The sequence below is a fragment of the Rhamphochromis longiceps genome, linkage group LG17 (genome assembly GCF_057381845.1).
Source record: "Rhamphochromis longiceps isolate RC_006_pf linkage group LG17, R_longiceps_female_GT1.1, whole genome shotgun sequence".
NCBI classification, from domain to species: domain Eukaryota; kingdom Metazoa; phylum Chordata; class Actinopteri; order Cichliformes; family Cichlidae; genus Rhamphochromis; species Rhamphochromis longiceps.
Genome location: NC_140573.1, coordinates 32,529,108 through 32,550,233, shown reverse-complemented (window position 1 = coordinate 32,550,233; position 21,126 = coordinate 32,529,108). Strand labels below are relative to the sequence as shown.

Below are 21,126 nucleotides of genomic sequence, written 5' to 3'. Positions count from 1 at the left end.
TGGCAACGCCAGGGTGCCTCGGTCAGCTGCTTCCTTTCATTTCACTGCCAAATCCATGCAACCAGCTCTCCATCCTCCATTTCTCCCCCTGTAGACCCTGGTCATGAGTTAGTTAACCCCTGATATGTTTTAGCTGAAACAGACGGAGAGAAACTCAACTCACTACCTCTTGTAACCAGATGTTATTTCATTGTCTGCTGTCTGCAGCAAGCTGCTTCGGTAGCTCCAGTTGCTCCTCTGCCTTTGCATTTACTTCCCCTCCCAAACAAAAGATTCGAACACCACCGGCTCTTCTTGCAGCCAGAGCTGTGTGCTGAGATGACCCTGTTGCTCGCATCCTCTCACTGACATCACATTGAGCCAAGAGCCTAAAACAGAATATTTAGAGCAGCCTCAGATGCTCCTCTCAACATTTCCCAAAAAGCATCTATCATGTTAACAGTAGCGTATATTATATAAGAAAAGACAAATAAGGATCACATTTCCACTTTTAAAAAGTTTGGCAGGAAATTCTGTTATTTGGTTCTTTTCTAGAAATTAAAAAAGGCTCTCTGTATGATTTGTGCGTCACTGGCAGGAAGATGTGTTGGGTATGCTTTATGGCTTAGCTTCTTATAGCTTGACAAATTGTGTTGTTGACATGCTTCGTTGTCCTTCTCATCCTGGAACATTCCTTGCCTCCAATCAGCCTTATTAAACTAAAATCTAGCTTTCTCTCCATCCCTCTCCCCTTCTTCTTCTTCTGTCAGGCTTAATAGCATTACGTCCCCCGTCAGTCCTAACTTTGTTTGGCCCTGGAATCTCAGAGTGTGTGTGTGTGTGTGTGTGTGTGTGTGTGTGTGTGTGTGCGCGCGCGCGTGATGGGGAGAAGGAGAGAGATAGGGTTGTTATGTAATGGTGAACTGGTGGGGTAGCAGGAGAGAAACATGCCAAGAAAGGAGGAAAGGAAGCTGGGAGAGCAGAAAGAAGTGGTCATTTGCTGGTTTGTGTGTCTGACAAGCAGCTGTTAGTCAAACAGAGTAGCCTAAAACTCTTTGTTTTTCCAAACGCATCAGTCAGTCACATTTCTTTGACTACTTTCTTGGTAAGTGATAAAAAAAAAGTTTTGTTCTTTCTCTCTGATCTTCTTCCTGCTGTTCTGAATGCGTTTTTCTTGCTTCTGTGCAGTTTGAGATTTGCTCGACTCTGATTGTTTTTCCAGCCAGTTGCATATTTTTAATAACTGCTTTTCAGATGGGCACCTAGGAGATGCAAGACTGAACATGCAAGACTTTCTTGTCTGTGGTTGCTTCAGTCTGTTTTGTTTCTCTGTAGTATAAAATGGATTTGAACAAAAGTCCAGCTCATTAGGATGCTTTCTGCTATGCCGTGTGGCTTAAACTAGATGGGATTTCAGGCGTCCCTTGTTCCTGCTGCAGTTACTTCCAAGTGCTGAAAAATCTCTTACTCTGTAAAACCTGTGTCCTGTCACGCTAACATCTATTTTCCACTGTTTGTGTCTTGTGTATTTTTTTCTTTTAATCTTTTTTGAACTACATTCTTTTTTTCAAATAATTTGGGAGTCATTCCCAGTGTTTGCTAGGCCTTGGAGGGGGCTGCCCTTTGGGTTCCTGCTGATTTGTTCTGTTGATGTGCTCTTAATTGGCTCTGAAAGGCTCCACTTCATTATTTATACCTGATGGGACAACTGGATTTATGTGGAATTTAACCCTGGGTCAAACTATTACTCAATCTCACAGTTCAGAACCTCTTGTCTGTCAGCTGTTTAAACCCTAACCCTCAATTGAGTATAAGTAGTGCAGGGCTGATAATGCAGTAATACTTTGATCATTCACCAAAATGCACAGAGACAACACAATAGCTCTTTCTCAGCCCAATTTAAGCTATTCACATTGATCCGAACGCTTCCTTCAGTGTTCAGTTAAGTTGAGATCTGATGACTTTAAATGTCACAGCATAATTTTCTCCCCAAACCATTCAGTGGTGCCTCATTACCTTTGGATGGAGACATTAAAGACACCCCTCCCATCAGGATTGACATTTTTCATCATAAGCTAAAAACAACCGTGTGATTTGTAGTGACTGCTTACTTAATTGCTAAAGACGTGCAAGGGAAAGAAGTGGTTGGAGATGTGGCACAACCAAAATAATTGTGACCTTGTGTAATAAGCCTTTGAAATGATGAGCTTTGAAGACAGGGACCAGTTCTGGAACCACTCGCAGTCAGTCTGCAACCAGTCCGCTATCAGTTTGTGATTGAATGTGGTCAATTTTCAGTTACATGCAGCCTGTTTCTGATAATACTGCATTTATTTATCTGTTGAGCTTTGCATAAACAGAAATTCACATTAACTACTTGGATTCAGAGTCCTTCCTGAACAGAAATTCCAATAGAAAAAGTGACAAAGTTGTGCAGGACAGGGATTTAACTGCAAAATGACACAGGCGCTTGGCAGCCTTGCTTTTGTATAGGAATGAAACCACAATACAACCTTGAGCTGAGCTGAGTGCCCTGTTCCAAAGAAACACATCAAAGATGAGTTGTGCTCATCGGCACAGATTTACTCAGACTGATTGCAATGTGTATGTATTCTGTTTGTGTTTATAAGTTCAACAGCACTTATTTGCAAACCTTCAACAATCTGTCTGAGATTGATTGCAGAGACCTGTGCAACTGAATTTCAGTCAAAAGTGAGGGTGTTACAGAGCTGCCAGATCACCTCAATATGGGGATCTGGTGTTTAGGTTTTGCATTTAATTGTCATTCTGTATCTAAAATGAATAAATATGCCAACTTTATGGTAAATCTCATCTATTTAAGGAAAGAGTTTAAAGGTGCCTACTACACATGTAACCTTAGCATTCTTAGGAACTGAGACGTAACAAACAGGGTAGGACATTGGTATTTAATGGATCTAGCTATATGATTATAACATCTTTTGAATTGATTTTACATTGATCACCGTGTCATTATATGCTTTGGTTGGTAAGTATATATATATATGTAAGTAGCAACAGATATCATGTTGAGAAGTGGTCACTCTAAATTTCTGGCACAGTCAGAATTTTTCCAGTCAGGCTGTTTAATGGAAAAATTGTTCTAGTAACCAGTTTTGAACTGCTTGCAGGAGCCACTGCCAAAGATATAGTCACACTGGTCATGATTTGTCTGGGACAGCCTAAAATCACACAATGCTCTTTTTATCCTTTATGTGTGTGCTTGTTTGACTTCTCTGAAAGGTTCCTTCCCTTCACTGCTCTTCTATTTTCGCTTTGCAGGGAGTGAAGCCTGCCAGCTTTGACAAGGTAGCCATTCCCGAGGTGAAAGAAATTATCGACTGCTGCATCAGAACTAACAAGGATGAGAGGTGAGTCACAGACAAAAACCATTGATGCTAAATGTGTATCTGGGCTTGGTGTGATTTCTTGGGCTGTGGATGTTTGCATGTTTGCAAACTCAACAATTAAAATGGCCTTATTTAATCGATTCCATTGTTATTTAGTCTCTTCATGGGTAGACAGATTGATCCGTTAAACCTCCTCTAAAAAAAAAAAGGTTACGTTTTTTTAAAAACTCATGCCTTCTTGGTTAGAAATTAAGAAGTGCTCTGTTTTCTCTCCACGTGCTGTTTGCCTGCCAACACTTTTACCACAGTCTCTCGTCTTCTGCTTCACAAGCTTAACCAAAGCAACTTTACCCCTCACTCTCATACTCGATCTTCTTTTTTTTCTCCAAATCTTCTTTCTCCAAATTATCCAGATTCAGTTACTGTATCTTTTTCATATTTTTCTTGGAAACCAATAACCATTTTTAGCATTGCTGATGTTTTTTTAAACTACTTTTCTTTTCCCAAGAAACATTTGGAGGCTCCAAAAGTGATTGCACAATTTTCAAAGCTATCTAAGGACAACATGTCGTCAGCATGTTACGATTCCCAGAAGATTATTCAAATATCTTGTCTTTCCTCTTAGCTCATGAGTTAGGGATCAGCTCACAAGGGATTGCAGGTCTTGAATAAATTGATATCAAGTGGTATCTAGAAATAATTCCAGTTCACTCTCATTTATGGTATAACTTTCCTGTTGAATCTCCAGTGAATATATTGTACTGAGCTTGATCCATCTCGCCTTGTTTCTCTAGGTATGCCATAAAGATCCTGTTGAACCATGCCTTCTTCCAGGAGGAAACAGGGGTCAGGGTTGAACTGGCAGAAGAGGACGATGGAGAAATGATCGCTATTAAACTGTGGCTCAGGATAGAAGACGTGAAGAAGCTCAAAGGTAAGGCATGATTTTATCATTATTGATGATGCCATTATTCACATCACAGGACAAAATCTGACTCTATTTGTCATATGTGTTCAGATATATTAAACTGGTCAAAAACCAAAGCGCATGTTTTGTTGGGCAACCAGTAACAGTACATTAATACTATAGGTAATTGCCTGATTGGCAATTTTTAACATGTTTGCAGGAAAATACAAAGACAACGAAGCCATCGAGTTCTCCTTTGACCTGAACAAGGACGTCCCCGAAGATGTGGCCCAAGAAATGGTGAGTACAGTGAATAGGAACAAATCCATTTATTACTCTATTCATTGTGGAATAATGGATGTCAGAGGGAGAAAATGATGGATTTAGGAAGGACAGAGGAGATATATGGGAATGAGGAAAGAAATATATTGTAATGAGAGATGGAAATGGGACATTCATTCATATAGGAATGATGAATGGCGTTAAATGGAGTTGTGCCTTTTTTTTTTTGTGTCTCTGAGTGACTTCTCTTCAATCCCGCAGGTTGAGTCTGGCTATGTTGCTGAGGCTGACCATAAGACCATGGCCAAGGCCATCAAGGACCGCGTGTCTCTGATCCGGAGGAAGCGAGAGCAGAGGCAGCTGGTACGAGAGGAACAGGAGAAGAGGAAGCTGGAGGCAGAACAACAGCAGCAGCAGCAGCAACAGCAACAACACGATACACACAAAGCTTCACACACACAGGTCTGTCGGACTGACGGGCATCGCATTAGTTTGGTGTCTAAGTTAAAAAGCACTTTAATAAGTCTATTGAACCAGCAGACTGATTTTGGTGCAGTTTAGTATTCTTTTTAAGGTTTGTAATGAAAACAATTACTTAGCCATCTACTGCACAAGCTCAAGAATTAGGACATGTAGGTAGATAGGTGTATCTACCAGGAGGCTGAGGGTTACCACTGGCAGCCGCAAGTGTTTTTTTTTTTCTTTTCAAATGATTACAACCAACCAAAAGAGTCTCGAAGAGCAGTTCACAGTAAGGATTGGGACTTACTATCAAACATTTGAAGGTGGCACATCCTCCTACAAGAGCACACTGAGATCTGGTATGTTAGGTTTTTCACTTTTTAGTCAGTTACTTAAAGCCCTGTTTTTCCAACATGTAAGCATATCAGTCATGTCTATCCACTGCTTGCTCTTCCTATCATATGGTGGAGTCATTTTTTTACATTAGGGTCAGAGAAATAGGAGTTTTATTCTTATTTTGCTTCAGTTTGACCCTCTCCTGTGCATGCTTGTCTGCAGGCAGAGACCGAGGAGACCGAAGTGGAGCAGCACCAGCTTCTCTATCAGCAGGCGAGCATCTCACACACATGTAAGTACCCAGATAAGGAGGTCTAGTCTAAATAGTCGATTTCAACAATTGTTATATTTGCCCACCAAGGCCAGGAAGGTTTTCTAGCATCAAGTTTAAATGTATTCCTTCAAATCAGAAGCAGCCATTCTTGGCCCACTTTTCAAATTCGATACAGTATTTAGAGTCGGGCATTAGAAAAGTTTACTCCAGTAAAAAGTCTGTTTTTGTGTCCCTGTCAGCTGAAGGAGGCGTGGACAGTGGCCAGGGTTCCTCTGTTTTCTCCTCAGACTCCCCCCACCTGGGTCAGCTGACCATGTCGTACAGCTGCCCCCCTTCTAGCCAGCCTCCTTCCCAGCCCCAGACCCCCTATCCCCCCACCCCCTCCGCTACCCCACAGCAGCACCCGGGCTACGCCCAGCCGCTGCAGCCAATGGTAAGTGGAGCTTTCATTCAAATGAGTCACTACACGTGACAGTCATGCCACATCGGTGACGGTTAGAATGTTCTCGATGCTCACGGATGTGATTAAACATGACTCGTCAGTTTGCAGTGAGCGCTGCTTCATGTGTTGGAGTGGGAGTGAGTTGGAATGAATTTTGCGGTGTTTCGAAATGGTGTGGGGAATTTCAGCCGCCTGTATTTATAAAAATAAAAGAATGCAGTTAATTGGCTTTTACTTGAAGATGGTAACTTTATTACACTTCAGGAAGATAAATAACACAAGGCACTGATTTGACTTATTCTTCACTGAGGCATGCAGCCTTCAACATTTAACCCATTATGGCAGTTATAATATTTCAGCCACTTTAATCCATCAGTAAGGTCAAACATAGTCAGACGTATTATGTCTGTACTACCAGCGTAGTACCATATGTCATCATCTGTACCTTGGATGTCGGTGAGTACTCTCTTTATTCCAAAAAAAGCATCTCTCATTATCAGACAGTTACCACCTTTCTTCTCTGTCTTTAAACCCTGCTTTCCTGTCCTTGTGTCTCTATATATTTTTTCCTTTACAGTTATAAATTTCATTTTTGCGGTCATTCTGTTATTTCTTTCTGTTTGGTGTATTTCATTTGTTTTATTCATTCATAGTCGGGCACATCTGTTTGGACACACGTCAAACAGGAACATGTTGAGATCACTCGCAGGTCATTATTTATTTACAATGCATTAGATATTTTTTCTCAAGGACCTGACATAGTTTTATGCGCTTTCTCTTAGTGGCCAAGATTTAGATCTAGGTTGACTTATTTATATCTGGAGCGTATGAATCACATTTCTTGTTAAAAGTAGTGGTAATGGAGAGGTGAACGTTTTAATTTTAATTTTCGCCATTACACGCGATGACTTCTGGTTTCTATGCCCTCATCTGACTTCTAAATTACCAGCATCCACACAGACTGAGACTGCTGTTGTTCACCTAGATGTACACCGATTGACTATATAACTAAATAATGTCCTTTCAAGGCTTTCTTTGAACTGCAACTGAATTACTCAGGAAGCTTATTTTCTCATCAAAGCCAATTTTTGGAGGTGGTGAAATAGACAGACTGGCTTGTTTCTAACATCAAATGAGGTCCTAATGAGTTATTTTGAAAAATCATTCTTTGTTCTATTTGAAGTCTGACATATTTTTTTCTGTTTCTTTAATTTACAGTTTATTTTTGTGTCTTTGTGATATTTGTGAAACTGGACACTTTTAACGGTATGATAGATGACTTGCAAATGATTAGCTCCATTGAGAAACCTGTTGTTTATAAATCTGAAACATTTTCGCTCACAAAATAACTGTAATTGTTTTGTTGGGGGTTTTTTCGATGATGTAAAAACTGTAAAACTGTGGCTTTTATTTATGGTATGATTTGGTTTTTATTTTAAGTTTCGCTATAACTGCTGCGATCTGTGTTTAAGTACCTTTTCTCCTGCTTTTTTTTTCTTTTTGTGTTTGTTTTTCATGTTGGTCACTCCCTCTTCCATCAACCCTCCCTGGCCTGCAGCCTGTGTCGCACCACCGTCGATGTCGTAGCATGTCTGTTTGCGTTCCCCCTTCCTCCTACTCCTTTTCTCACGTTCCTCCGCCCCTGGTTGTTCCTCCAAAACAGCCCGCCACACCTCCAGACCTGTCCTCCTCGTCCCCTTACACCACTGCCTCATCATGCACACCTCTCACATCAGAGAGGGACACATTCACTAGGTGCCTCTCCAAGGCCCTGGAGACAGTCCTGCCCCTTCACTCTGCCTCGTCTCAGCCCAGGGCCAGGCAGCGGCGGGCCAGCCTACCTGCCCTGTTCTCAACCCCTGTAGGTTCTAAAGAGATAATTGGGCCATAGTGGTGGAACCAAAGAGGACGAGAGAGAAAAAGATGATGGACATGGGCCACATTGAGTCTGAAATGAAAGATTTATAAAAATGCAAAATTGCATTATTGAAAAGTTCCAAGTGATGCTGCATATGGAAACACAATATGACACCATGTACATATTACTAACTGATGCAGTTTGTTTCAGTGCTGATTATTTTTCTTGGTTACGATTTGAACATTTTTCTGGTTTAAGCAACCAGGATAAGGTCCTTTGTTGATCTTAAGAAATGTACATTTGCACTATTAAATATAGAAAATATAAAAGCTCATTGCTTCAGAGAAATTCAGTAAAAGTTAAAATGGTGAGTTAGAAGAACAACAGCTGGCATAAAGGATACTTTACATGAACTAGATGTAGTATGCTTAGATTAGCGCTACTTAAGTTCTCAAACTTCCTGTAAGGGTTAGTGTAGCAAGCCTGTTACACAAAAATACGTGTATTACGTGCTCACTTTTTTTTCCATTTAGATTTTCAGACTCTTTTGTGAGTCTTTGATTCTAGACATACGTCTCTATAAAACTCTCTCGGCCTCCACTGGCCACCGCATAGTCCTATTAAATACGCAGTGATTGCACTTTACTTTAACCCTGCTCTGTAGTCAAATGCTCTAATAAAATGTGCATCCTGAATCAGGAAAACTGGTTACTTTACAGCAATTTGGTATAAAAACAATGCAGGATGTTCCCATAACATGCAGAGACAGCGAAGATGTGACGTAGGTCAGCGGTCCCCAACCTTTTTTCCGCCACGGACTGGTTCAATGTCAGACAATATTTTCACAGACCGGCCTTTAAGGTGTCACGGATAAATACAACAAAATTAAATGATACGACCAAGACAAAAACTGTGGTATTTTGTAAATGTAATAATAAACGCATATTCGCCGTGTAATTTTGTAACTTTATTAGCAGCGTCCTCCTTAAATGCACCAACAGCATTGAGAGTTGGCGCATTTCAGGAGGAGATTTTCCTCTCTGCCCCTGAATGCTCTCTGGTCACAATGGTAACGCGTAAACATTTCTTTCAAAATAAGACGCACAACTACAACACGGGAAAAGACCTAGGGAAACAGAGTTAACAATAAAAGCCCTGAAAACCATAAATTTCACACCCGAGCCTCAGCTCTCGCGGCCCGAGGCTTGGGGACCGCTGACGTAGGTGATGGTTGAAGAATCTGTGAGAAGATATTTGCACTTTCTGGAAAGTGTTGCAGTCTACCTTTCCTTGCAAGCGGCAGCTGGCTGCTTAAAAGGTCAACATTTTGCAGAGATATGTTTGAAATAAAACACAATTTTCCTGATTGCAGATGCATTAGGATAATGTCAACCTTTGAGACAACCTTTCCTCTCTTTGCATTTTATAACTCACTTTCTCTCCACCTGTGATGGTGTATATCTGTCCTTTTCTGTCTTGTCTTGTGTCTTTGTGCTGTAGCTGTGTGTGATTTCATCTGTCTATTGTAACCAGTTTCCCATCTCTTCATTACCAGTTTGGTTCACTTTGTTAAACAGCTTTTAACCACATAATTTTCCTTTAAGTGTAGAAGGTGACTACCCCCATCCCCCTTTTTATTTTGGGGTGTTCTTTGAAATTATGCTCTTTTTCTCCATTTCATTGGGCCTTTACTGTGGTTCTGTGTCATTCTCTCTGAGTGTCATTCTTAAATCCATTGTATCTCACTGTCACAGCAGCATTCAATGCCACACCCTTTCAGCGGAGGACCAAGCACAGGAGGGGGAGCAGGAGGGAACGTCCCTCTTCCAACTCTCCCAGACCCCCCGACTATTTTCTTCCCCTCTATCCCTGAGCGTCCCATTTCCTTCTCACCTCCTCCTACTGGGCCTCCAAAGGCCTACAACACTCAGAGACGCAAGAGCACTTCCATTCTCGAGGCGCATACCCGACACTTTCAGCCTGCTTACCCTCGTTACGGGAGCAGCCTCCACCCTTTTTCTGGCATGGAGGGTGTTGAGGCTCCTTCTCTCTTCATGGTTAATCCTGGTTTTGCAGCAGCTGCTCAAAGACTTGGTGTTGGGGAACCCCTCCATCTCCCAGGACAATCTGATCCAAGTTTTTATGGGTTCAAAGACATGAGAGCAGAGCACGAGGAAGCAGTGAGGAGACTCAATCTAAATCAAGCAGCCTTATTGGACCATTATGAAGCAATGGCATATGGAGGCTACCCAATGACTGCACACCAGCTTTTCCATCAGCAGAGGCAGGCAGCAGCTGCAGCTGCTGGTTTGGGTTTTGATCCTGGTCCTCCATCTCAAGCAGGGTTCTTACATCCTCATATCCTGCAAAGAATGAGTGCACACAGTCCAATACCGCCACCCTTACCCCCCATGAGTGCATCCACGGTTGGCTCTATGTCTTCTTCATCATCCGAGGGATGCTATGCTCCACAGCATGCTTCCTCATCCTCCTTTCCTATTTCTGCACCTCCAGTAATGGCCGACGCCCCGCCACCTACCGGAAGTGTTTTTGAGTTTCATTTAGCTGCAGCCGCTGCAGCTGCAGCCGCTGCTGGAGATCCAAGCCTCCTGGCATCCAGACTTTACCGGGCCAGACGGAGTTCTATGGACCTCCCTCTAGAGGACAGCCCTGGGACGGGATCCAGTGGCTCCGGCACATATAGTCGTCTGCAGCCAGTGACAGAAGAGCTGTACTCTTACGTGAGTCCGGAGCTCCCTTTACCTCCGGGAAGTCTCCTCCTTCACCACGCAGGTTTGACTGTAAAAGACAGAAGTCCCGATCCTTCCAGCGACTCTCTGACCTCCTCTGATGCAGGAGAGTTCCAGTCACCACCTCCGCCACCTCTTCCTCCTTCCTTCGAGTCCTCAGCTGCTCAGTCCATCCCTCGCTCGTCCTCCACTGCGCCTTACGATTCACCAGGGGGAGTTCTTCACGCAGATCCCCAGGGGCATCCGCCTTCAGTGCAGAACTTTCTGCCCACCACACCATCGTCCGAGCTCCCGCTTGGGGGGTCGTCATCAAATCAGCTGGAGTCTCTGATCCAGAGCTCCTGGGCCCGGCACGGGGGAATGGTGCCAGCTCAACCTGATATGACATACCACGAGTCACTGCTGGCCATGCAGGCCGCTAACCCCCCTCTGGTACAATGTTTAGAACTAGAAACCACACCTAGACCTCTGGGTCAGTTACTAGTTTAGATTTTGAAATTTATACCAAAATTTTACATAGAATGTTTTGATTGATGGTTAAACTGTAATTCCTAAATTATGGTATTTTCTGCTTTTGATTATAAATTATTAACAGCTCACAGATTGGCAGTTTTTTTTTATATATTATCCTTCTAACAGTCTTGTTCTTGGACCCCGTAGCCAGTAAATAATTGGAACAATGTTGTGCAATCTAGCAAAAGAAATTGAATTTTATTGGTAATCTGACCCAGAGTCTGTTACACCAATCCCTGTTGTTTTTTTTCCTCCATATTTTATTTATGGTATTTTTTTTTTTCTTTATGTCATCATGTAGTCTTTGTGATTTAATCCCCCCTTTTCTGTCGTGCAAGCACCACAGAGAGTCTGCCTTCGTAGTTTCTTCATTCTTCAACAGCATTAAAGGAAAAGGGGTGATTCTTTCAAATATTTTGGTTAAAAACATGAAACCAGAACCATTTAATTTTAAGTTTAACATTCGAGGCATTATTTTTAGTAAATGGATAATTACGTTGAAAGTAAGACTCTTTGGGACACTCTGTGGTGTAAAAGCTTTATGAGCCGAGTCTAAGCTCCCTTCTTCTCTGTGTTTATGTTGTGAATTTTTGGTGTTATCAGTAAGTAATATTTTGTCTGTATGTTCATATATGAAAGTATATGAGAAATGTGTGTTTGTGCTGGTATACTGTGTCTACAGTATACTTGAATTTTAGCCCATACAAATCCAAAGTCAGTTTGATCTGGAGTTTAAAGGTTAATGGTTAAGATGAATAATCTAGATGTACATTTTAAAAAAGGCATCTTTAAGACGTCGACGTGCGCACATTTGATATCATTTTATGACATTTAACGCAACGTCTGAATTCACATAAAGCTGTAAGACTTTGCTGATTTGTATGCTTAAACACACAGAAACATACAACAAAACTAAAGGAGGCTTAGACAAAATAGCAATGTAACCATGCAGAGAGACGTTCATCTGTGTGTTTCACAATTTGTGTTGTAAATGCTAAAGAGCTTGGCTTCGAGCCAGTTCTTTAATTTAACATATTATGTTATCATTTCCTGCCCACAATGAAAATCAACTTCCTACACAGGGTTCAAAGGTCACAGCTGAAATTCTTTAAACCCTTAGAACGCTGACATTCTTGTTTACTTTCTTTCCTTTATTCATTTTCCTTTTCATCGTCCATCAGTAGCTCTTTTTTTCCATCTCATTTATATTAAGTTCTTGATCTTTTTAGCAACGTTATTTACTAAATATTGCGTATGTGCAACCTCTTATGTGTTTGTGTTACTCCCTGTAATGTTAGAGAAAGCTAGGTAGTCGTACGTCTGGTGCAACGTACTGTACTTGCGTAAGCTTTCCCCATATTTTCTCAGGATGAGCTTCACGACAAGTATACAGTTGCTTCCGGCCTTCTAAGGGTTCAGTCATCAGTGGATTGGTTGTAGTCATCTCTGTGCTACTGTAGAGTATTTGAAGAATTCGTTAAGTGAACACAGGAGCCTGTCAGGGTGATGACCATCATGAAATTCAAAGGATTGAAAATCAAATATACAATTGAAATGATAAGTTGACTCAAAAGAAAGCCTGCATCATTTCAAGTGAATCAGACTTTCTGTCAGAGTCAGAGGTAAGGCCATGAACAGGACATGTGGTGTTAGGATGAAATCTGAAAAAGCAGCAAGTGTTTTAAAACATCTTAGTTAATTCATAGAGAGTATTCCAATTTTTACTCTGTGCTCTGTTGGCTATATAACACCTTTTTATCATCACTGTTAATGACTTAGGTCCTGACCTGCATGTTAAATAAATCCTACTTACACCCTGCCTAACCCCAGTGCCGTGCCCATACTGTTGTACATGCTATACTACAAGCTGCGTATATGCATACATTAGATATCAGTGTGCATATATCTGTCGTCGGATTAGAGTATACGTGTCTGTTTGCATGTGTGCATACACAAGAGGAAGATCTAGATTAAAAATGATTGCTAGAGAAGAGCAGAACTGCCTTGTGTTTGTACTCATGCATACTGTTGGATCCAAAAGCTACAAACATGTTCTAATTGTCTTTTTCTCTCTTTTACTCTCTCTTGTCCATAATCTCTCTCAATTTCTCTCCTCCATCCTCCATTGTTTTGTCCTACGACGTTGCATCTGGTCCTGTCTTTCCATTTTTCTGTCTTTCTTTCTCTAAATCTGACTCTTAACAGCAGACTCAGGTGTCCTCCCCTCAGCCAACTTCAGGACCTGCTTTGGTCCCTGCCAGCACACAGCCACCACTTTCTGGGACTGCCCAACAGGTAGGCATTGGTTTTTAGCATTATTTTCAAGTCTCGGTGTTTTGGCCACCTACATATTAGTTATTGGGAGTTAGATTTGAACAGAAAGGTGGAAATTTATCACCTCAAGCTTTATTTGGAGCGGCAACCTGCAAAACTCTCAGGGCCTCAGTTAAGAGGCCCAGTTTAGTGAGGTCAGTTAGAGGAGGTGAAGCCTTGCTCACAGCTCTTTGTGTTGGCTCAAATGTAGCTCAAAGTGGACTACTCCCAACTACAGGAGTAATTTCAATGTGTTAATCAGTACGCTGTGGGGTCCAAAGAACTGAACTTTGATTGAGCAATAAATTATAGTCAATTATTTCATTTATATTATGACCCTTTATAATTTGGTCACATTTACATTTTTATTGTAACACTTATTTTGTCAGAATGCAGCCATATTATCTTTTGGCAGTTTGCTAAATTAACCATTTTGTTCGGTGTCAAGCAGGGGAGTCCAACTCCAGTCCTCGAGATCTACTGTCCTGCAGATTTTAGATGCATCCCTACTCCAACACAGCTGAATCAAATTGGATTACCTCTTCAGCATGCCATCAAGTTTGGCAAAGGCCTGGTAACAAGCCATTGATTTGATTCAGGTGTGTCGAGACACGGATGCATCTAGAAGCTGCAGGACAGTAGCTCTCGAGGACTGGAGTTGGACACCCCTGATCTACACTGTTTTCTCTCACCCACGTTTCTCTGTTTGTCCCTCTCCAGGTTGCCTCATCTAGCCAGAGTAGCACATCAGTTCAAAGCCCCACACACACACCTCTGCCACAGTCACCTGCACAGGTACAGTTATAGTTGTATTTGTTAAATATATATCTATATGTGTTTTTAGCTAGGACTCTTTCTTTTCAAAGAGATTCTATTCTAGATTGAGTATTTAAATATACATTCATTTATATATTAACACTGTGTAACCTAACCCAATCCACTAAAGCAGCATTTCCATAAATGTAAATTTTAAGTTTTTATTTTTGTTGACATTTCTAGAAAGTTGATAGTTTAACTTTTTAACAGTAAAGTGATTGTGGGTTATTATGGCATACTGGATTGGCTTAGATTGAAGTGTTCCTAATTGTACATGTGGGTGGTGATAGGTCTTTTTAAAGGTGCCTGATGGCTCGTATATCTGCATTTATCTTTAGTTATTTACACACTTATGCATATAATGCAACTGCTCGCCCACATTTTAAATTCTAATCTGAAACAAATCTGCTAAACGCAATTCATTCACAATTCACACAATTCATAACAGTGTCTGTTATTTCACCTCAGGGCTAGAGTAAAAGTTGCCATTAGTATTTCCTCACTTCTGTACCCGAATACCCAGAGACAAATGCACATACGCATCTGTGGATATGTAGTTAGGCATTCCACCTGCTGTTTCTGAGTTATTTTGTCTTGTTGCATGTTCTGCTTTCTTCACTTTTCTTCTGTTTTTCTTTCCATTTTCTGGCTTGCTCGTGGGCATGCTGCCTGTGTTTACCACCGGGTTTGTTTTTACGTGTTTTTACGTATCCACTTGTATATCATTGTGTTTGTGTGGTACGCCGTGTGGTTGCGTGTTTAGTTTTGTGACTTAAGTCCATCTCCCAGTTTAGAGCACCTTTATCTTCTGTACCAAGTTGCTCAGCTAGCTCTGTCTCAGGTATCGTCGTAATTGACACTGTAGTTTGTTGTACTGTAAGTGGCTGTGCCTGTTTGTCTCTGTCCTCACGTGAAACTGTGATGTATTAACTGAATCCTTTGAACAGAACATAGACCTTTTGAGTAGAGCTGTGTATTCTCCTGACAGTGCATCTTTGTTTACCCCACATGCTCTCACTGACCACCTTAGTAAAAGCATGGACAACAAACACATGAGCACGGAAATGGAGATGGGCAGTATTTCCAGTAATAGTCCAGTATTTAGTTTGGTATTAAGGCTAAGTCAATATTTTGTTGGAAAAAGAGTGTTTTTTTTTTTCTTCTCTGTACTCCACTGCAGTGCGTTTTAAGTAAAGCAGTCGACACGTGATTGAAGTGCAGACTTTTAGCTTTGATTTAAGGGGTTTAACAACAATTTTGCATTAACTGTTTAGGAATTTTAGCTATTTTTATACACAAGCCCTGATTTTCAGATGCTCAAAAGTAATTGGACAAACGGACATAATTTTAAATATTAGAATTGATTGTCTTTGAAGTCGATGACCTTAACACTAGAGCCCATGGGCATCGTTTTAGTACAAGTTATATTGAGTTCATCTGTCCGAAGATTTTCTTTTCCACAACTGTGAAGACTCTTTGAGATGTTTTCTGCCAAAGTCCTCATCAGGCCTTCTTGTTCTTGAGGTGAAATCAGTGGTTTGCACCTGTCTGAAGCCTTTGTGTTTCCATTCATGAAGCAACCACCTGATTGTAGACCTGATACGTCCGGCACTTTGAGAGTGTTTTTTTTTTAAGGATCATAAACTCTGTCATCATGCACCTTCAGGCCTTTTGGTGTTGCTGAGGTCATCAGTGCATTTATTTTTTTACAGAATGCACAGGGTGGTAAAGTTTTGTCTCTCTGAAAGGTTTATTTGAGCTTTTGAGCCTCTACTAGTCTTTATTTCTTCCTTCATTTACACTGACATCTTTTTGGGATGCTGTATCCACTCCAGATATTATGTCTCCTTTATTTATCATGATAATGAAACAGGTCTCTCCTGGCCATGAAACTGTTTGTCAGTCCATCGTCTGGTTATTTTTAGCCTCTGGACATCAGGGACGGTGTATAAAGTGGTTATAATTACTACACAACTAATACAGTATTTAACCCCTTGGATAAAGCAGAAAGTCTGCACTTGAATTACATTTCGATTATTTGATTTTAACTGTGGATCTGTGCAAAACTACAAAAATTGATTCACTATCTAACAAATTATATATTAAAGAATTATAAAGAGTAACACGTCACGTCCGATTTAAAGACAAAATATGGAATTTAAATTTCATTGCACGGATATTTTAGTCTTTTAGTTTTACAGTAATGATTTCATGACTTGCATTTTTTTTATTTTTAAACCTTTTAGTATAATTTTCATTGTTTCAAACAGTGAGATTGGCCACTTAAACACACCATTAACCAACTTGATTGATATTTTTTTGTATATAAAAATGAATGTAGTATCTTTGCCTTGCTGTAAACGATTAAAAATGTGTTTTTCTAAACGTGTAGATTGAATCTTTGAGTAAAAGACAGCCGATGATTCAAATATTAAGCAATATTTTCGGTTTTGTTTCTTTAGCTGTTAAGTTTTCTTTTCACCATTTCTGCAAACATGCAGTTTTTATTGTTACTGTATGTATTTCTTTTATAACACACGACACCAAGCAGTAGGTAATAATATTTATTCAGGACGTTGGATCTTGAAGACTAAAAATAGAAAGCTGTTTTCGTTTACAGTGTTTCCATATCTTGACTCTTGAAGGTTTTTAGCCTTCTTTTCCCATTTGTGATGTGGTGTTGAGAGTGTTGCCCATCTACATTGTAAAGCCGTATTGCACGTTGTCTGTAGGGTTTGCTCTGTTGTTGCATGGTCTTCCAGTGGTGTGTGTATCACCCAGCTGTTCTGTCACACAGTGTGTGTTGTTTGGTTTCAGAGCTTGGTATGTCCTTACTAACAGGCTTGATGTACGGTCCTGTTGTCTTGCTTGGTTAAGTTTTTGTTAAGGGTGTGAAACATGTCAGTAATGTGTTGGAACTGTGGATGACTCGCTCCTTTGACGTCTTTATTTTAACATGATTTATCATGGAGACCAGTAAAGACCCAGATTCAGTCTGTCCATGCTTGTCATGTCTGATCCCTGGCTGGGTTTTTCTACTTCCTTATCCCCTCATGACTTTGCTCCCGTCCTTTTCTCATCTCCTCTTCCTTATCTTCTTCTTACTCTTTTCTCCTTTCTTTTCTCTTTCCCTCTGTTCCTCCTTCCTTCTCAGCCTGGTGTAACTCCACCTACCTCTACCGTTCCTTTGGTGACCCTTCCTTCTCCGTTGCTGTCTATTGCCGTCACAAAGCCAAGCGCGGCCATGGCTCCCCCTCCCTCTCCTCTGCCAGTCCCTGTTGGGGTGGTGCCTACTATTGTTTCCCCTCCTCCTCCTACTCCCGTACCCACATCTGTGCCTCAGGCTTTGGCCACGGTGGTGCCAATCATCAGTGTAGTCAGCGCCCCGCCTGATACCCCCATGGAAGCCCCCCCTCAGGTACTGGTTATAGATGGTCGAACCCACCAAAAGTGAATGAAATGAGAATTTTCCCAAATTTAAAAAATCTTGGAACTCATGCATGAAGTTTTTTTTTTTTTTTTTTTTTTTAACCACCATCACACTTTCTACTGATAGGACCTCACAAAGATGTTACGAAGTTCTTGTTTTTTAATCTGAAATGCACATCCTGGAGTATTGTTATATGATAATTCTGTTTGTTAAAGTTTTGCGAGTAAGAAATGGAAATGCACAGCTACAGTTTTGTGTTGTTTTAATTGCCTTTTGTGGGTTTAAGTGTAACAATATACAGTCAGTTAATAATTGCTGGAAAAACTTACGCGTCTTGTTGGTGGAGTGAGTTAAAAAAATAGAAAAAACATGTTGAACCTGCAAAACCAAATTTTTTGATTAGTTTAAAAATAAATATAATGTCCTGTGGAACTGATCAGTAACTCTTCTTGGTTCATATTGGTTCGGTTCATTGAGGCGTTTGTTTATGCACAGCTTTCTTAAAGTCCTGCCACAGCATCTCAGTCAGGCTGGGGTCTGGACTTTGAATGGGTCATTGCTGCAGCTTGATTCTTTCTCAGCCACTCAGAATTGCTGATTTGCTGTGACATCATTGTCTTGTTGCATGATACAACTTTGGCCGAGCTTTAGGTGTGGGACAGATGGCCTCAGATTTGACTTTAGCAACTTTGGTACACAAAGGAGTTCATGGTGTGCAAAATCGTCACGTCTCCACTGCCGTGCTTGACAGTTGATATGCTGTGTTTGCTTTTCTCTATACGTGGTGCTGTGAATTACGGTCAAACATCACTACTTTGCTCTTGGCTGTCCATGAACATTGCTCCACACGTCTTGTGGTTTGTTCAGATGTGGCTTTGAAAACCTAAGCTGTGCTGCCATGTTCTTTTTAAAGAGAAGAGACTGTGTACTCCATACTCGGTCACTTTCTAGTTGTACTGTCATGAACTTTAGAATTTAACATGCTAACTGAGGCCCGTAGAGTCTGAGATGTGGGTTGGGTAATTCGCAGTTTCTCTGAGCGTTGCACCGGCTGTTCTTGGGGGTGGGAGGGTGGAGGTAGTGGGACACCTGAATGCTCCAGATGAACACTGGCTGATGATCAGTTCATCAAGTCCATTTGATTAGCAGCACCTGGCTGCTACTTAACCTCATCATTTCTTTGAAAGGTGTAAGTGTGGACTTGGTTTTTCACAAGTTTGAATAAAGTTCTAATTTAAAGGATACAGTTTATTCCATCCTTGTTCCATATTCTGTTTTTGACATTCTCAGGATTTACTTGAACTTCTGAAAATTACTTTTCTTATAATCTAGCTAGCATTTGCTTCTGTTTTTACACCCGCATTAATTGTTATAACTTCCTGCTATTTTTCCTTCCCTTCAGTGTTCCTGATGTTTGTGGTGACACGACACCCGTGTGTGTCATGCGTAGTTTCATGCATGTATCTGTGTGTATGTGTGTGTTTCAGCCTGCCTCACAATCTTCAGAGTTACCTCAGTCCCAGCTACAGCCGCCTCAAGTTCTCTCATTCATAGAGAGGTAATACTTGCACACACACACACACACACACACACACACACACACACACACACACACAGTTACTCTTCCCTGAAATCAAGGCAATTTCTCTGAATGACATTTTAGCTTTTTTGCCTGAAATCAAGGCAATTTCTCTGAATGACATTTTAGCTTTGTGACATCTTTCTCTCACTCAGTGCTCTTTTTAGGTCTTTCTCTCTTACTGTGTTTTGCTTATGTTGTACCTCAGTGGCCATTCTGAGACTTCAGGTTTGAGCGACGGCAACGAGGGAGGAGGAGGTCGTCATGAAGGGCGCTCGGCCAAGCGACACCAGAGACGTTCTGTGCGAAGTCGATCACACCATGAGAAGACGACCAAGGCGAAACTCAATGTTCTCAATGTAATAGCGCACACCTGATAAGTCCTGTGAGGTCAAAATTAAAAACAGGCCCTGTTTTCTACTGCACCAAGTATCCATTTAATGGTTGTTAGAAATGTGTCACTTACAGTAAAGTTATTTATTTCCATTCATTATCTTTTCTTTCTGTGTATGTATTTCTTGATGTGCTTGCATGTAGATCTCCAACCTTGGAGACAGGGTAGCAGAGTGTCAGCTGGAGACCCACAACAGGAAGATGGTGACCTTTAGGTTTGACTTGGATGGAGACAACCCTGAGGAAATTGCCCAGATCATGGTGCACACAATATCACACAACGACTCACATCCACTGTTTTTGATTCATTCCCACTTGCTCCAAATTATAGTTGTTCTAAAATTCTGTATATGAATTGAGTTCTGAAGGATTTCGTATAGTCTAAGTTCTGTTAACCAATTACTTTTGAGCAGACTGCATACATGTAAACAGCCCACGTGGAGAGCAAGTTTGTCATTAGCTTTTTTAATTAAATAAATTTAATTCTGACGTTGCAATCTAATTAAAAATGACTATAGTACTTTGTATGACCCGTCAGTGGAATTGCATGTTTCAACAGCACACAGTTACCAGAGTGGATATTAAACAATATTTCCTCACAGCTGACCAGTTACTACTTTGAATATGAGCGAATGTTGGCTCGTCAGCTTCAGCCATCCAACCTTCACGTTATACTGTCTATAAATCCCTATTAATAGCTCTGTATTAAGGCTGGATTGTTTTTACGTGCCGGCGCGCCTGCTATCTGCTCTGCGTCATCCAAAACCACTGAAGTACATGCTCTAGTCCTTGCACTTTCATGGAGAGTTCTCATCAGACTCTCACACAAGGCAAAACTACTCGTATGTTACCTCACACTCATGTAGGAAGAAGGCTTATATAAAGAAATATTGCTGTTTGTGACTGATTATATTGCAAATTCATAAGCGTGTGACTAAGCGTGACCTTTTCAACGTGCATGCAGGTCGAGAGTGAGTTTATCCTGGAGAGCGAGAGAGAGTCATTTATTGAACAGGTCAGAGAGGTGATAGAGAACGCTGATGAGAAGGGTCTGGAAAGAGATGCCAACAGCCAGACAAAGAAAACAGTGAGTCTTTATTTTATTCACTGCTGCTGCTATTGAATTTTTATAGCCTGTCTATGGTGTGTCTAAACTTACTGGTCATCTCTACCTTTGCCTCTAACAGACCAACTGTCATTGTTTAATGCATGCTCTCTTGTCGATCTGCAGATGGCAGGTGACACGCAACAGCAGAATCCTGCAATATCTGCCCCCATGCAAGGTAAAATTAAAAAAAAAGACGAAAGAAAAAGCCTTAAAATAAAATAAATCCGAGACCAGGTTTATTGAGTGGCAAGGACCTTCAGATCTTCTGAATGGAAATCAATAAATACACTTTTGTAAACACCTTTTTTTTTTTAGC

General features: G+C 41.0%; 1 protein-coding gene across 9 annotated transcripts in view; it reads left to right on the top strand.

Annotated features, from left to right (window-relative positions):
* The window catches only part of wnk1b (WNK lysine deficient protein kinase 1b), a 98,503-nt gene that overhangs the window by 58,337 nt on the left and 19,040 nt on the right, over nucleotides 1-21,126 (top strand). For 5 of the 9 annotated variants that reach the window (XM_085386904.1, XM_085386901.1, XM_085386900.1 and 2 more), the window contains exons 6-19: nucleotides 3,280-3,368; nucleotides 4,142-4,281; nucleotides 4,475-4,554; nucleotides 4,798-4,998; nucleotides 5,557-5,626; nucleotides 5,848-6,041; nucleotides 9,663-11,090; nucleotides 13,377-13,466; nucleotides 14,205-14,279; nucleotides 19,218-19,288; nucleotides 19,518-19,668; nucleotides 19,847-19,963; nucleotides 20,667-20,789; nucleotides 20,934-20,985. In XM_085386904.1, coding sequence (XP_085243030.1) covers nucleotides 3,280-3,368; nucleotides 4,142-4,281; nucleotides 4,475-4,554; nucleotides 4,798-4,998; nucleotides 5,557-5,626; nucleotides 5,848-6,041; nucleotides 9,663-11,090; nucleotides 13,377-13,466; nucleotides 14,205-14,279; nucleotides 19,218-19,288; nucleotides 19,518-19,668; nucleotides 19,847-19,963; nucleotides 20,667-20,789; nucleotides 20,934-20,985 — 2,881 coding nt within the window. Of the gene's footprint in view, nucleotides 1-3,279; nucleotides 3,369-4,141; nucleotides 4,282-4,474; nucleotides 4,555-4,797; nucleotides 4,999-5,556; nucleotides 5,627-5,847; nucleotides 6,042-7,608; nucleotides 7,912-9,662; nucleotides 11,091-13,376; nucleotides 13,467-14,204; nucleotides 14,280-17,454; nucleotides 17,719-19,217; nucleotides 19,289-19,517; nucleotides 19,669-19,846; nucleotides 19,964-20,666; nucleotides 20,790-20,933; nucleotides 20,986-21,126 lie in introns of all 9 variants that reach the window. The other 4 variants (XM_085386907.1, XM_085386902.1, XM_085386906.1 and 1 more) reach the window with 4 other exon arrangements.